The sequence below is a fragment of the Engraulis encrasicolus genome, chromosome 16 (assembly GCF_034702125.1).
Source record: "Engraulis encrasicolus isolate BLACKSEA-1 chromosome 16, IST_EnEncr_1.0, whole genome shotgun sequence".
In the NCBI taxonomy this organism is placed as follows: domain Eukaryota; kingdom Metazoa; phylum Chordata; class Actinopteri; order Clupeiformes; family Engraulidae; genus Engraulis; species Engraulis encrasicolus.
Window position 1 is genome coordinate 10379899 of NC_085872.1, and position 16195 is coordinate 10396093.

At 42.1% G+C, this 16195-nt stretch overlaps 2 protein-coding genes and 1 long non-coding RNA gene across 3 annotated transcripts in view; 2 read left to right on the forward strand and 1 right to left on the reverse strand.

Moving 5' to 3' along the window:
• The first annotated feature begins 2862 nt into the window (after window positions 1–2862).
• LOC134465111 (nicotinamide riboside kinase 2-like) lies at window positions 2863–5834 on the forward strand. The gene is made up of 8 exons (XM_063218570.1): window positions 2863–3058; window positions 3168–3258; window positions 4075–4123; window positions 4375–4543; window positions 4682–4753; window positions 4952–5058; window positions 5259–5344; window positions 5456–5834. Exons 1-7 carry the CDS (start codon window positions 3033–3035, stop codon window positions 5339–5341), a joined length of 597 nt encoding a protein of 198 aa, XP_063074640.1. The 5' UTR covers window positions 2863–3032; the 3' UTR covers window positions 5342–5344; window positions 5456–5834.
• Window positions 5754–9739, reverse strand: LOC134465112 (uncharacterized). The gene is made up of 2 exons (XR_010038107.1): window positions 9693–9739; window positions 5754–9428 (listed from the first exon to the last, which is right to left on the reverse strand). It is a non-coding gene; the product is annotated as an uncharacterized LOC134465112 (long non-coding RNA).
• A 5448-nt stretch (window positions 9740–15187) lies between these two features.
• Window positions 15188–16195, forward strand: part of LOC134466271 (uncharacterized) — a 2715-nt gene continuing 1707 nt past the window's right edge. Inside the window, exons 1-2 of the mRNA XM_063220173.1 lie at window positions 15188–15312; window positions 15783–16066. Of these exons, the coding sequence (XP_063076243.1) occupies window positions 15303–15312; window positions 15783–16066 (294 nt within the window). The 5' untranslated portion in view covers window positions 15188–15302. The remainder of the gene's footprint in view (window positions 15313–15782; window positions 16067–16195) is intronic.

Below are 16195 nucleotides of genomic sequence, written 5' to 3' on the forward strand. Positions count from 1 at the left end.
ATTGAAAAATTCCTCTGTCATGTTGAATACATTTATTCTTAATGCCTAGCTCGAACTTATTACACAGTATTTGTAAATGTGTCACCCTTTCAGGAGGGCCCACAGCAAGCTGTAGCCTAGGGGCCCCAGGCCATCTTTATCAGACTCTGGCCACCTTTACACGCAAAGAGCCGGCAAGGTGAGAAGAAGCACAAGACCGACTCTTCTTATCAGGTTCCAAAGTTCATCTCCTAAAATCCCGCCATGGCTACTTATAAATAGAGATGAGGGAGAGGAGGATAAGATTTGGTGTGTGTGAGCGTGTGTGTGTGTATGAGCTGCGATGTGTTTTTAAGTCAAATAAATCTCTGAGTCACAGCCACAAAGCCACCAAAAGAACCTTTGAGTATTGACTCATCCCGTGTGCATGGGCTTGTGGTTTGTTCGAGAGAAAATTCACACACAGAGACGCACATGCCCACCAGACTCAGAAACACACACATACCCTACCCCCTTACGCCCGCCCCACACACACACACAAATGAATACACTTGCACGTACATAAAAATACTCCATACACACACGTACACAAAACACACCTCCATTTTGCTTAGGGATACAATGTTGAATCCCATGACTTTGACTTCTGACTGGCTCTTGACCACACCACCGTGGTCACATGTCCAGATGCCAGGCTATAGTATTCCTGACGATTGCATCAGGCGGACGTGTGACGCTGTGAGTAGCCCCCTACCACACACACAGACACATACACTCTCACACACACACTCTCACACACACACTCTCTCTCTCTCTCAAATGCGCGTGCGCACACACACACACACACACTGTGCCAAATATAGCATTGTTCCTCTCATGACAGAGAGGGCTGGAGTGTGGAAATTCCTCTCCAGCCAAAGGAAAATTTTCACTCCAGCCGTCTACGCTGATTCCAGCCCGCAGGCAGGCTGGCAAGCAGTCAGGCAGACCTGTAATGAAGGAGTCGTCTTGGGTCTCAGCTGGGGTAGCCGATCGGGTTCTATGGCCGGAATGTCCCCCATGTTGCCAAAAGGAAGGGCCAGGGCCAGGGCCAGACATGCTAAAGCGCTTCGCTTGATTGCCAAGCTCTCACATGGCCGACGATGAATCGCAAAGTGGCTGGTATAATATATGGCCATGCCTATATCGTGTCTGCCAGACCTCCCAAAGCCCAAGGGTCACACAGCCCCAACTCAAAATTCTGGCTGCATGGTTGTAGTGGCGGCTGTTGAATAGCAACAGTCTCACCAGGGGCCGAAGCTGGCCGGCGGTGTGTGTGTGTGTGTGTGTGTGTGTGCACGCTATGGTTATGCCAAAGGGATTAATGATTGTTGGTCACATCCCCACAACCTAATTGGCTAAGCAGCCTTTCACCAAATTTGGGAGAGCAGTCAGTAGGTCACAACATTGCGCTGACATCTCTCATCAAGCATATGTGGGCCATAAACACTAATATAGACTGATAACTATAATTCATGAAGAAGTCTCTCTCTCTCTCTCTCTGTCTATCTTTCTCTTTCCTTCTGCAATAGTTGTTTCTGAACTATATTTTACAAAGACGTTTGTAAGTGCGTGTGTGTGTGCGTGCACGCGTGCGTGTGTATGTGTCCCTCTTGTGTATATTAATTAATTAATAAATGTCATTGTACATTTTCGGTAAATACCAATGTTTGATTCTCTGTTTGATTCTGTCTGGTGCTTGATTCTCTCTCTCTCTCTCTCTCTCTCTCTCTCTCTCTCTCTCTCTCTCTCTCTCTCTCTCTCTCTCTGTCTATCTTTCTCTTTCCTTCTGCAATAGTTGTTTCTGAACTATATTTTACAAAGACGTTTGTAAGTGTGTGTGTGTGTGCGTGCGCATGTGTCCCTTTTGTGTATATTAATTAATTAATAAATTTCATTGTACATTTTCGGTAAATACCAATGTTTGATTCTCTGTTTGATTCTGTCTGGTGCTTGATTCTCTCTCTCTCTCTCTCTCTCTCTCTCTCTCTCTCTCTCTCTCTCTCTCTCTCTCTCTCTCTCTCTCGGGTTAGAGAGACAGAGATAAAGATAGAGATAGAGAGAAAATGTACTGTGTGCATTATCATGTTTGCATTTACAAACATTATCATGTTTGCATTCACAAATGATTGCATTATTACATAATATTACTCCATGAACACAAGCATCTGTAACACTAATGTGTGAGTTTACTTTTGCCTATGCCCTACACACCAGGGGTTCAGTAGCATATAGGCTTACAAGCTCAAGGGATAGCTTTCAATGTATTCATAGCTCTACACATGAATGGGCAGATTGGTATGGGACATTAATTAATATTTAACTAAACCACATGTAACTCACCTTATGTCTTGAATGAACCATTTTATCAGCAGTGTATAATCGTTTTAATGTGAAATTGTGACATTGAATGCTAAATTTACTTCACAACATCTGAAATAAATGGTAGGCTATTATTTTAAAGTTGCAGCTGTGAGCTGTTCTAGATAGGACGAGGCTAATGATGTGCCTCAGATTGTGATAAGTGGGGCAATTCTCTGTTGGGCCTACTTGCAACATAAGTATGTTTCCATTATTTGAGGAAGCCAAACCATAATATTGGATATATCTATGATAGGCAGCCAAGCACCCATCGACATGATGAAGGACGAAAAGTGACAGGTGCAAACTTGGAACGTGGCCGTCATGCAAATTCAGCATAGACCTTGCACCAGCTGATTGGACTGAAGCGGGAGTGTGGCGCGTTCGATTGGCTGTCATGTAAAGGAGCCGTTGGCTCGCGGAGTACGCGAGTTGGTAATTCTCCGTGACGCAAAGACCAGAGGGCTATATATTGGGGAGGGAACTCTATTCTATCAATGAAGTAGTAAGGACAGGGAGGTTCTGGAGGAACTGAAAAGGAGGAGAGAAAGCATTCCTAAGCCTTCTGCGGTGGTAGCTTGTGAGAGGCTCTTTAAGGCCTGTGTGGCTTAAACAGAATTCCATCGACCAAAAACACAACCTTTAATTTCAAAATGAAGTACATCATTGGCATTGGCGGGTAAGTAGGCCTATCGCCTCTATCCATATTTGACTTGTCTGTAGCCTAACGTTCCTCTTCGATGGATGAATGAAAGTGAATGAAAGTTTTCTTTTTCCTGTGTTTTCAGCGTGACCAACGGTGGCAAAACCACGTTGACGAATGTATTGAAGAAGACTTTGCCCAACTGTTGTGTGATACATCAAGATGACTTTTTCAGGGTAAATTTCTTTTCTCTGACATCCAATGTTTCTGTATGAATTAGCCTTGTCAGAAGACGGTCTTCAAGGTTTGTTAATTTAATGTCAGCTATTGAAAAGAAAATGGTTTCAGACCTTCACTTCAGCTCTTACCTAATTGGTTGTCATGTAAATTATTTGAAGAGGATCCTCACTCTGAGCATGCCCAAACTTAACTACAGCTGTCTGGCATGTGAAGGTCTCCATTCATTTGTTAAATGGTTATTAACTTAAATATTTGGCATGCAATTATTAAACCAATATGCTGATTAATTCCTGGACATCCAAACACGAGTATAATCAAAGATTATTGGACCCAAATTCCAGACTCCTCAGCATTAGACAAAAACTCAGCCCAGACCCAACAGCTATAATTTTATTCTGATCATCAAGCTTTAGCAGACAACTTTTTTACTCTCAAACTCTCCACCAGTGAACTATTACGTTTTTTCCCAATACTATCTCTCTCTATCGCTCTCTCTGCTTTTTTTTTTTAAATGATGGAAGTAGCACTTGAAATTATTGCTCTCGAGTCATAGTTCCCATGTTGACACAAACGTCAGCAGTGTCGCACAACTGATGGTGGTGACAGTTCAAGCTAATCAAGAATGCACAGCATCGAATGATTATATTGTCTAGATACAGCGTGCAGGCTGTTAGGGAGGCCTTTGGGTCCGTTTAGGCCTACTTGAATAGCCAGCAGCGTTGTCAGGTGGTGCTTGGCTATCCATGTCCAGGTGTGATCAGCACTGTCTGATGCACAATGCAGCAATGTTTTATTGGTCACTGTTATTTCAGCCCCAAGACACAATAGAGGTCGGGGAAGACGGCTTTAGGCAATGGGATGGTAAGATTGGATTTCGCTGTAGAGAAAAAAACCAAACAGTAATGTACAGCATTTTTCATCTTAAAAATTTGACCTAAAAATCCAGTATTTCTATTGTAAATGAATTAATACTTTTTAATGCTAACTTTTTGATTGAAAAAAAAACCAACACTCAAAACAAAAACAAAGATGCATATTTAATCTCTTTTTATGGTTACACTTTTTGTAAAGGATTTTTTCTCTCTCTCTCTCTCTCTCTTTCATCTGTGCAGTCATCACAGCCCTGGACATGGAGGCTATGGTTAGCACCGTGAAGGGCTGGATGGAGAACCCAGTGAAGTTCGCCCGCTCTCACGGTGTCACCGTGTCCCCTCCGTCTGAGGACCCCGAGCGCGATACGCACATACTGATCGTCGAGGGATTCCTGATCTACAACTATAAGTACGCAGGTGGCACCTGGAAAACCACACCACTCCACATCACATCACAGCGCAACAAACAAACACACCTGAACACACCTGTTACCTGTGCTAACAGTGTACCTGTGGGCTAATGGTGTACCTGTGCTCTCTCTTCTAGGCCCCTGGTGGAGATCTATGACAAGTGCTACTACATCACCATTCCATACGAGGAGTGCAAGAGGAGAAGAAGGTGAGCTCTCAGCAGGCAGCCTGGCTCACAGCAGGGACACACACACACACGGACACACACACACACACACACACACACACACACACGGACACGAACATACGGACATACACACACCCTGACACAGAACGGTGAACAGTTTAGAGTGACTTCCATTTGATGTGTTTACAAACAACTCTCCATTTCCTTTGATCTCTACAGCTCAAGGACATACACCGTTCCTGACCCACCTGGTCTGTTTGACGGCCATGTTTGGCCCATGTATTTGAAACACAGGAAGGAGATGGATGCCAACTGCAATGCTATTGGTAAGCGATACCGTAATTTCACCTTTTGCTCACCTTTGATCCACATAATAATAATAATAATAACAACAACAACAACAATAATACACAATCATAATAAGTAGGCCTACTAATAACTACAGTAATTATGATGAATTCATAATGCAAAGTAATGTGATAATTACACATTTCAATGTTGTATTTATTATTATTCCCCCTTCTAGTGTATCTGGATGGTTTGAAACCCAAAGATGAGATCTACAGTGCTGTGTTTGGAGACATTCAGAACAACCTGTTGAATAGCTAATAGGTAAGACGCCATGAAGTGAACTTTTCAGAAACTCATCATTGACTATATTCACAGTTACCTTTGATCTTTCCACATCTTTCTAAGTTGTTTCTCTCTTTCTTTTTTTTACAGTGGGACCTGGTGGGCCAAAGAACTTGTGTATAGAATTGTAAATATGAAGAATCAGTTAACAGTTACATCGAAATGAACCTCCCTGTACATACTACAACAAAAGTTAACTTATTTACTGTAACTAAAAGCAGAAGCTTGGGATTTTGTATTGTCTTATGTGTTACCTTTTATAACTGAATTACCTCAGGCTGTTCACTAGTAGCTGGCTTGAAAGCTGACTGTAGTTTCACCTGTAAGTTAAACCTTTGCTTGGAGGATTGCCATCCTCGCACAAAGAGACATCTGAAGGACTTCACTGCTCTGTTTGTTTTCCTTTTTATTGCAACACACACCACAACAGCATAAAAAGAAAACATTAAAATACAGTTGCAAAGTACAATTTGTCTGAGTTTTCAATGTGAAAAAGATGGTTATGCACAGCACAAGGATGAGGAAAGGATTCTTGAAGATGATTGAAAACAACACATCTGGATGAAAAGCATCTACCAAACCTCAATTGTTCAAGAACCTAAACTCAAAGTTTGACTTTTAAGATTCATAAAGATTAACATAGGCCTATATTTGACCAAAGACTGCATCTGTGAACTGAATCATAAATAATTTTGAATGAACTATCTCACCAAAGAGCAAAATGCCACTATACTGTAGAAACATTTGCCCAAACAAAGGAAAATACCATATTATGCAGTATATTACCTAGTGTTACATCAAAAAATCAAAAAGAGTTGGAGGAATGTGATACCAAAGGGCCTCTTTATTAACATGAAAAGCACAAACCTGCTCCTGATCGAAGTTCTGCACGCATGAAGACATTGCGTAACACTTGATCAGAAGACATAAATCTATAACCCTACTTTAAATATTTAACTAGATGATCAATCACTAATCCAATCACAGACTTATTACTACTAGGGAAGTGCCATTCACGTATCATGTAGATAAATGTTATATTGTGTCAAGTAATCAAGTAAGACATCAAAGCACAGGTTGCATAAATGCCATCAGCCCACTTCTCACAGTATTATTATGCATAGGAAGAGAAGTGTCTGTATCTTGTGATACATTTTTAGGAGGCCACAAATACCCGCACTTGGCCAGTTGAGAGTGGGAGTTGGGCTAGGGGATCAGGCGGCTGGCTTATATATAGGACAGATGCCTGTGGTGTCAAGAGGGTAAAGTGGGGCCTTTAAATAGAAGGGGGGTGTTTCTGATCTTGACATGCCCTGACGTGACGAGTGCCCAGCCTCGCCGCAGGGCCAATTGTCGCCATCTACGCGGGCCCTCGACAGGGACAGGGGGGAAAGGTGAGAGGCGGCCTGCCATGCTCCACCTCAACTCGTGGTTGCCGCACGTCAGTGAGAAAGTCATTGCACGCAACACGTTGTCGTTGTCAGGTTTCCTCCACCATATTTGGTCAAAAGGGAAGGTCTGGCTGGCAACAGAGCATACTGTATGTAATGTAACCATGTGCATTTTCTTAAAAATAGAGATAAAGCTGGGGGCACTGTGGCTTAGTGAGCTAAGGAGCCATAGCATTAATGTGGGGACCAGAGTTTGAGTTATACCCGGTCATCCGGAATGGTCAATTCCCATTCCTTCTCTGTCTCTCTCCATCCCACTCATTTCCTGACACTCTTTCACTATCTTGTCATAAATAAACATACAAACCCCAAAATGTCTTTAAAAGTAGAAGTAAAGATTCTGGGCTATTGCAGCTTGACTGGGTTGGCACGGACTGAACTGGGTTGGGTTAGGTTCGGGTTGGGCTGGGTTGGGCTCACTGATTGATTGCAGTCCAGATCTCAGCATCCTGCTTATCTTGCAGTGGTCACTGATGCACTGATGCACGAATGGAATTTAAAATGGCTGCCAAACCAATTATGGGACCCCCTCGAAAAAGAGATGATACATCTCAAGGGCCTATCCCTTAATAAAGAATTGAAATTGAAATTATTCAAACAGACTGTATAAATAATGGGTAAAGTCCTTTTTGGTGCATAAAACTGATCAGCCAAAGTAAGGCCATGTGGGCTATTGGATTAACTATGTGAAAACGATAGATGCAGCACATTGCCATCATGTGTGTCTTCGCAAATGTTTACTGTTCTTAGCTATTCTTTAATGTAGTTTTTACAGTGAAATGCATGATAATACATTCAACATATTGCGGACCAATGATCAAATAATACCAACTAAGCCTAAATGAACATTGCCACATGGGTCCATCACATGCTCACTCAGCTTTATCGGCTACAGTACATCTGACAACTAACACACCTGCTCCTCCACGCTCACCTTTGACAAGAAATGAGGGGTTGTGGGGGTCATAGTTTATTTAATAGCCACCAAATGCCACACAACAGGCTGACTTGTCCTACAGCAAGCGAACATTATGTGCGAAGCACAAGTTTCATGGGCCGGTCGGTGGCGGTTGTCACTGACACCCATAACTCAAATGGTTTCACAGCCAAGCAGAATGTGGCGGTAGACAGCTGGAGATGTTTTGAGGCCATTTTATATTCGCTGGACAGCAGCTGGGGAACGACGGGGCTTTCCATTAACGCCACAGTCGTCAAAGAGCATGCATTTAAATTGGCAAAATAATTACTAAACTTAACTCGTAAAATATCATTGTTTTTTTAAGGGCCTATTTATTGGCATTCCCATGAACCACATCTTACCTGCCACGACTCAATGCAACATTATTTTCATTAGTTTAATATTAGGCTACCTAATTTCATATAGCCCCAATGCTTTCTCATTGGAGTTTTTAAGATATGCTTTCCCTCATGGATATCAATAGCCTAGACACAACCAGCTATGTTGATAGGGTTTAGCATCTTATCAGAGGCGACTTAAAAAAATGTCTCTAATGTACAAGTTGACAGTTTCAGGACACGGTTAACCTTGTACTAATCAACTGCGCCTTAAGCAATGTAGGTCACGTTCTTGTGTGAGAAACACGAGGGAGGTCCACACGTGTGGCCACTGATATCAGCACAGCAAAGATAAAATCTGACAATTGACTTAGGGCATGTCAGAGTCGTGTCTGAATGCCACCGTTAAGCAAGGTCAACACATGTGATACACGTACAGAAATCCATGTAGCTATAAATACACAATGAAAGAGAGAAAGAGTGCTGTGGTGGTAATGAATGCATTAAAATATTAAGTAATAACAATTAGTCAATTTCTGATGCTGACAAGAAAAGAGATCACATTCAAGCAACACTACATTTGGAATGAATTATTATTGCCACAGACAGAGCAGTGTATACTCAGCTTACCAAGAGCACATATTTAGGCCCAAAACTTTTTGCCATGCCCCTGTAACCAGAGTTGTATGACGTAGAAGTAGAAGCACTCTTACAGATGTAATTACAACACTAGCGATATGATATTACATAGTTGAAGCCATGTAATATCACACCACTAATGTTGTGAATAAGAGTACATCTACTTCTACTTTATACAACTCTGTGACATTAACACGTCTACACAATTCATTACCACACACATGCATTTTCATGAGAAAAATAATGGCTTCGCAAGAAACCTTGGGCACAAGTTCCAGTATGTTCCGGAATGGCACCTTTTTGCTTTCCACCTTTTTGTTTTCTCTTCCTTTTTCTCCTCCGGAATTGTGTGTCCATACACTCCTCTTTATTGCCCAAATACACACACAGCGTGTGATCAACGGAAAACATGTTCATGTTCCAATTTTAACAGTGCGCTCATTTTGTCTCACCTGGCATATTGTTCCCCCATGACCAGTAGTAATGTGACTTCAGACCCCCGGGATCTATCCTAAGGTTGGTTACTCCTTTGCTGGGTAAAAGGGCACCTTATCTTCAGTAGTAACAAGAGAGAGGTATATTCCGTTTGTGGTTTGTGTGGTCTCTTGTGGTAAAACCAATAAAGACCATCTTCCTTTAATCACACAAGATGCAAAGACCAGAGCAGCCTGGGATACCTAGATTTATGGAATGGATATTCAGAGTGGTAGAAGCATTAGTTGGATGTCAGGAGAAAAACAAGGGGAAGATTTTTTATTCTTTGAAACAATGAGGAGTGTCAAGCAAACGTGTTTTTATTACTTCAAGCAATTCACAAAGCACTTACACCTAATGTAGTATACGTTTAAACCTTGTGGCAACACTCTTGGTTGTGTTTCTCTTTTTACCGATGTACACTTTCAGACACACAAGTAAATACTCAATGCAACATTCATACTTACTCTCGACTAAACTTTGTATTTGAGTATCCTTCTCAGGGAAAGTGTCTTGTGCCAAACCAGTGGCGAGGTTTCTCAGCTCTTATAGAGGGTAGCAAAGGGGGTGTGGCCAGGCCTAATCCTAGACCGACTCTGATTTCAGGGTAATAATAGACACTGTCAGCGACTTTGCTCTTGCCCTATTTGGCTTGCACGTCCGTTCAGTCACAACTCAGACGGTGTGTGTGTGTGTGTGTGTGTGTGTGTGTGTGTGTGTGTGTGTGTGTGTGTGTGTGTGTGTGTGTGTGTGTGTGTGTGTGTGTGCGTGCGTAGACGTTTTGATGCAGTGCTTGTACCCAAGCAGTCTGTCAGGTGTTCTGGTGTCCTGTGACACAACATTTGATCCACATCAAAGTTGCAGTTGAACTTGAGGTCTTGAGGACGCATGACGCATGCAGAGAACCTTTACACATTTGATACATGTATTTAGGACAGGTGTGTCTGTGTGTGTGTGTGTGTGTGCGTGTGTGCGTACGTGCGTGCGTGCGTGCGTGTGTGTGTGTGTGTGTGTGTGTGCACGTGTGTGTGTGTGTGTGTGCGTGTGTGCGTGTGTGTGTGCGTGCGTGCGTGCGTGCGTGTGTGTGTGTGTGTGTGCATGTCTGTCTGTCATTGTGCGTCTGTTGCTGTGTTTGTGCGTGTGTGTTTGTTTTTGTTTGTGTGCCTGTGCCAGGACAGTTCCATTTGCGTGTGTCTCATGACTGGATTGGCCATATGGCATACAGGGCATTTGGATGATTCTGGCCTGGCCCTCCACTCAATGGTGTCAGTCCTCATGCCACTACAGCAGGCCTCTCCCAGACAGTCAGATTTAGGTAAAGCTTTTTCGCTGTTGTGGTCATGTTTGGTGTCTAAAAGGTTATGACAGGCTTCATTGTCTCTCTCAATGGCTGCTGGACCATTCTTGGCTAAAAATGCCCAGCCCAATGTTTTGTCCCAGCCCAGCCCTTGTGTGTCTTTGTATGAGGTGTAAGAGGTTAAAATATAAAAAGAAATGCGAGTCATTGTGAAACCCCTGTGACTAGACAGGAAAAGAAAGTGACACATTGGGGGGGATTTATAGCAAATGTATTTGCGAGGTGAAGAGGATTAAGGAGGCCCTAAAATGTGGTTAACATTCTCATATCTCCGTCCAGGGCTGGACTCAGCTGTTTTTTAAAACTGTCTCCCACCTGCGAACCATTTACACGCTAATTCAATTGCAGACATACTAATTGAGTTGGGAGGGATATATACTCTCACGTGGGTCGTGTCGGGTCCTTCATTGCACTGGTGGAGACCCAGTCGTCCACTACATACAGTATACAGTAATGTACACTAATACAGTCATCATACCGTAGATGTGACACAGCGAGTAAAAATATAAAGGGACATTTCTGGCTTCGTAGTCATCAGTTGTCAGATGGTCGAGTGCAACGCTGCTTCTTTATGATTCACCACTTTATTTTTTGTTGTGCTGATGTTTCGGCTTTCATTTTCACATTTCTGGCTTCGGCCATGGTTCAAACGGTTGAGGCACTATACTGCTGCACCGGGGAGCCGAGTTCAATGCTGGCTTGAGGTTATTTATCGATCCTCCCCCATGATCTCTCTCTCACTCATTTCCTGTCACTCTCAAACTGTCCTGTCTGAATAAAGGCTTAAAAGTTTTTTTAAAAATCTAAAAAAGAAATGTCTGAATGATTTTCAACGTAGGCCTAATCAATGACACGATAAATGAAATACATACTGTACATACGTACATACATACATACACGTATATACATAGGCCTACATACATACATATATACACACATACATAAAACAATGTATGATATAGGAATGAATTAAGATTATATATTGCACTGACTGAGATATACAGCTCCAGGCCACTTTATTGATTTACTTTACTTGATTTATTTCCATAATTCCATGAATAGTGTTGAAATTTGGTACTTTCTATGTGTCAATGTTCAATACTTGGTCAGTACTTGGACTCTCTTTGTTTTAATCACTGCCATGCTGCATTTAACATTGAAGTCAATGGCAGAAGCATTGCATGGGAGTTATGTAAGCCCAGATATCCTTGATGCTTTTGTGTCAGACATGTTATGTTATAGTAAGTACCAAATTTCAACTGATTTGATGCGACCCGAATTTCTTTCTTTTTTCTGAAGGAAATGGTGATTTTATTACAATATTCTAAGCTGGAAGGCCAAAATATGTAAAAATTATCATATGAATGAGTTCAAAATGTGGGCAATGAATCTATAATCCATGACAGTTTGACATTATTGATGGAATTATGGAAATACATCAACTTTTTCATGATATTGTAGTAAAGTGGTTTGGAGGTGTACACCCCTGAGACAATATTCACTGTGTACGCCTGTGCAGAGCAGAACAGTGAAATAGCGACACTTTCTGGCTGAGCAGTGACACAGCATGCACAGACGTAGGTTTACACAAGTGAGATCGTCTGGAGGCTGTCTATGCAATTTCTTTTTGGAACAGTGTATTTATTATTGCACATGGCCATTAATTGGGCATTTCAAATGTATCATTTGACATAATGTAGTAGCCCATAACTTGTTGTGTCAGTTGAATCTTTTCAAACACACTGCATTGAATGTCCACCCCTCCCTGCTTTGCTTGGGTCCCTCACTCAAAGCAGCATGGGATTTCCCACACTAAGGACACAAAGAGGAAGTCTGAGGTTTGGATTAAGAAATGATTTCACACACACACACACACACACACACACACACACACACACACACACACACACACACACACACACACACACACACACACACACACACACACACACACACACACACACACACACACACACATACATACACACACACACACACACACACACACACACACACACACACACACACACACACACACACACACACATAACGCTGATGCATTTGCTGAAGTGCCATATATAGCCTACTGTGTGTTTACTTGTTATCAACAAAGTGGCAAAACCACAACTAAACATCACTGCACTGACACAGACTAATCAGGTCTGACCTCTTCAACTTTGCAGAGAGGTTCAGCCTCTTTCTTTTACCTCTCACTGACTTTCTTAACGCCATGAGCCGTGGCCCTAGCAAGACAGTAAGGGCTTCCGCACACCGGCTCCGACAAAGTGCTGAGCACTGCTCAGCTAAAATTCAATTCCATTGTTTTAAATAGAACCACGCACACTGGCGCCGTGGACACGGACATCCACCGATGTCGGATAGCAATTAGAGACAAGTTATATTTTGTCTGCGCCACCCATTGACTATCAATGCAATGTTCGTGTGAAATTAGGTTTGGGGGTCCGAATTCTGTCGGAAGCAAAAGTGCGCCGCAGTGCTGTCGGAGCCAGTGTGCGGCCGGCCTAATACAGCTCCCCAGTCTCTGGAATTAAATAAATACATTCAACATGTTAAATAGGCTACATAACCCAGAAAATGTTCACAGTTTCCACCTGTTGCCACTAAGGGCTCTGATTTCATAGAATAGAATAGAATAGAATAGAATAGAATAGAATAGAATAGAATAGAATAGAATATCAATGTGCATACAATGATCTTGAAGTAATACAGACTACAATTCTCCCATAAATGGAGCTACAGTAAGACAAAACACTGATAATAACTTATTCTTGGGTACAGGGAAGCCAACATGGGGGAACAAAGGGGTTCGTTGTCCCGAGCCCAGGGAGATAGGGTGGCCAGAATTGGGTTCTCATTACATTGTATGTATTGGGTGGGGGGCCCAATTCAGATGACTTTGTCCTGGCCCCAGCCTAAGCTGTCAGAGGCCCTGCTTGGGTATGACATACAGTCTATATATATTGCCCTTTGTGTTATTGGCTCAAAAAAGATCATTTAGATTATATTTATCTCATATACTGTAGGGAGTTTCATTTAACACACTACTGTATGTTCATAGCACTAATTGTCTTGTTTCATCACTTCATTTGAGCTTTCATTCTGAGCTTAGATGAACCATGGTAAAGCAAATACCTCTTCAGTGACAACAAAACTGTGGCTAGTAGAAAGGCTGAATGGCTAGTAACTCTGGAAAACCACTAGCTATACTGTGTCCAGTGAGCAAACACTTCATGTCAAGCCCTGGTACATGCGTGTATGGCAAGGGGCCCCTTGGCAACAGGATGTTGTGGGGCCCCCCTCCAGCCAATTCAAGACAAATTTAAATAGACAGTATCATAATTACGTGCTAGGAATTAAGGATAACATGTCTACCAACTGTGCTCAACACGACAGATGATTTTTTCAATATTACATGCATCTCATCACAACTCTGCATTTTTTCACTTCTGGCCAATCAGGGGGCCCTTGGCAGGTGGGGGCCCTTAGGTTGCAGCCATATCTAGCCTGTGCGTTAATCCAGCCTTGCGTGTGCGGGCGCTAGCACACACACACACACACATGCACGCACACACGCACGCACACACGCACGCACGCACACTGTAACATTTTTGCCGAGCCAGCTTTGTGGTAGAGATTGAAAGGGGAAGTTTGCCTTGCAGGTCATTTTTTTGTCTTTGTGTCCAGTAACAGTACTTAGGGAATCAGGAATACAATACAATCCAACATGTATTTATACAGCGCAGTATCACATTAATGAAGTTGACTCAAAGTGCATTCAAAATACACACACATACACAATGACCAACCATAATGCACTGTCATACACATATGGTATACAAATACAGTATGTGACCCAAAGACAAAGTGGGGAAAATCTGGTGCCACACGGATGTCTTCTGTCATTTGTTTTAATAACATATTTCCCATCACAAGTGATGCATGCTATATGATAATGTCCTCGACTGTAAGTCGCTTTGGATTAAAGTATCTGCCAAATGTAATGTGGGACAATACTGGCTAAATAAAGGATAAGTAAATAAATAAATAAAATGTAATGCAATATAATATCATACATGAGACTAAAGTGTCGAGGACAGGTGTCTTTATTTCCTTTTGCTTTATGCCTAGTCCTGCTCTGGTTATACGCAGCATCAGAACCGCAGAGCATGTTTGTCCTTTGTTCTACAGACTGATTTAAGAAACATACAATAAGTCCCAGCTTTCCATCTAGTAGTTTCACTCTCACATTCCGTCCCACACACACATACACACGCACACGCGCACGCACGCACGCACATGCGCACGCACGCACGCACGCATGCACGCACGCACGCACGCACGCACACACACACACCCACACACACACACACACTCTCTCTCTCTCCCTCACACACACACACACACACACACACACACACACACACACACACACACACACACACACACACACACACACACACACACACACACACACACACACACACACGTAAGTCTCTGATACTGGGTTGAATGTAACCTCCTTGTTGTGAAATCACAGAAAGAACAAGGAAATGAAATAAGAGTCATTCAGGGGAGAAACCAAAACTGTACACTCTGGTTCTCCAAATACAAAAAACAGTTTCGTTTAAAAGAAAAAAAATCTTGATTAAACAACATTTATTTCTCCTGACTGAGTTTGTGGAAGCAACTGGACGAGAGGATGGAATCAGGTAAGCCAAAATTATTATTACAGTTTCATAGCCACTTGAAATCAGAGAATGCCCAAAATGTGATTGTATGAATTGGGTAAATAATGCGTGTCTACCTAGAAAAGCAGAATAGGTATTAGATTGCATATTCAAATAAAACACCTGAACAAGACAAAATAACTCACTTGTAACTATACGCAGGTAAGAAAATGTTAATGCATTCGCATCAGTGGATGCCTAAAATGTGACTACAGTATGAATTACTCTAGGAAAATAATGTGTAAATAGGCCTATAAAACCATATAGATATGTCAAATTAAGCATTGTGCTGAACTGCATAGGGCCTATTCAAACACACAAGAAAACATTTGATGCATGCATAGCACACATAGACATACGCCCATATTATATGTAATGACGTTATATGTTAGGGTGCTATATATTATTTATGACTTTTTTATTTTTATTTTTTTAAACCCAACACCCAACAGAAGCAATGGATGTGTACGATCAACTGTGGGACAACAGCAAGGACATTGCTGAGCAGACCCTGGAGCTGCCCTTCCTTCAGCACATGCAGATGGGCGACCTTCAGGCGGACAACTATGTCATCTTCATGATCCAGGACATCAACTACCTGGTGAAGGTCACGGATATGCTGAAGGAGATGTGCGACAAAGTGAAACTGCCAGAGGACCTCAAAAACTTCTTTGGGGAGAGATACGAGAGCTATCACAGTTATGCTGAAGCCACACTGGAGAAATTCAACCTGAGGGTATGGAGCTATCTTCTGAACCAAGCTCTCTTTTTCATAATATATGGTAATAATGATAATAACAATTATTATTATTATTATTAGTAGTAGTAGTAGTAGGCTAGTGTTATTATCGCTGAAATTATTAAT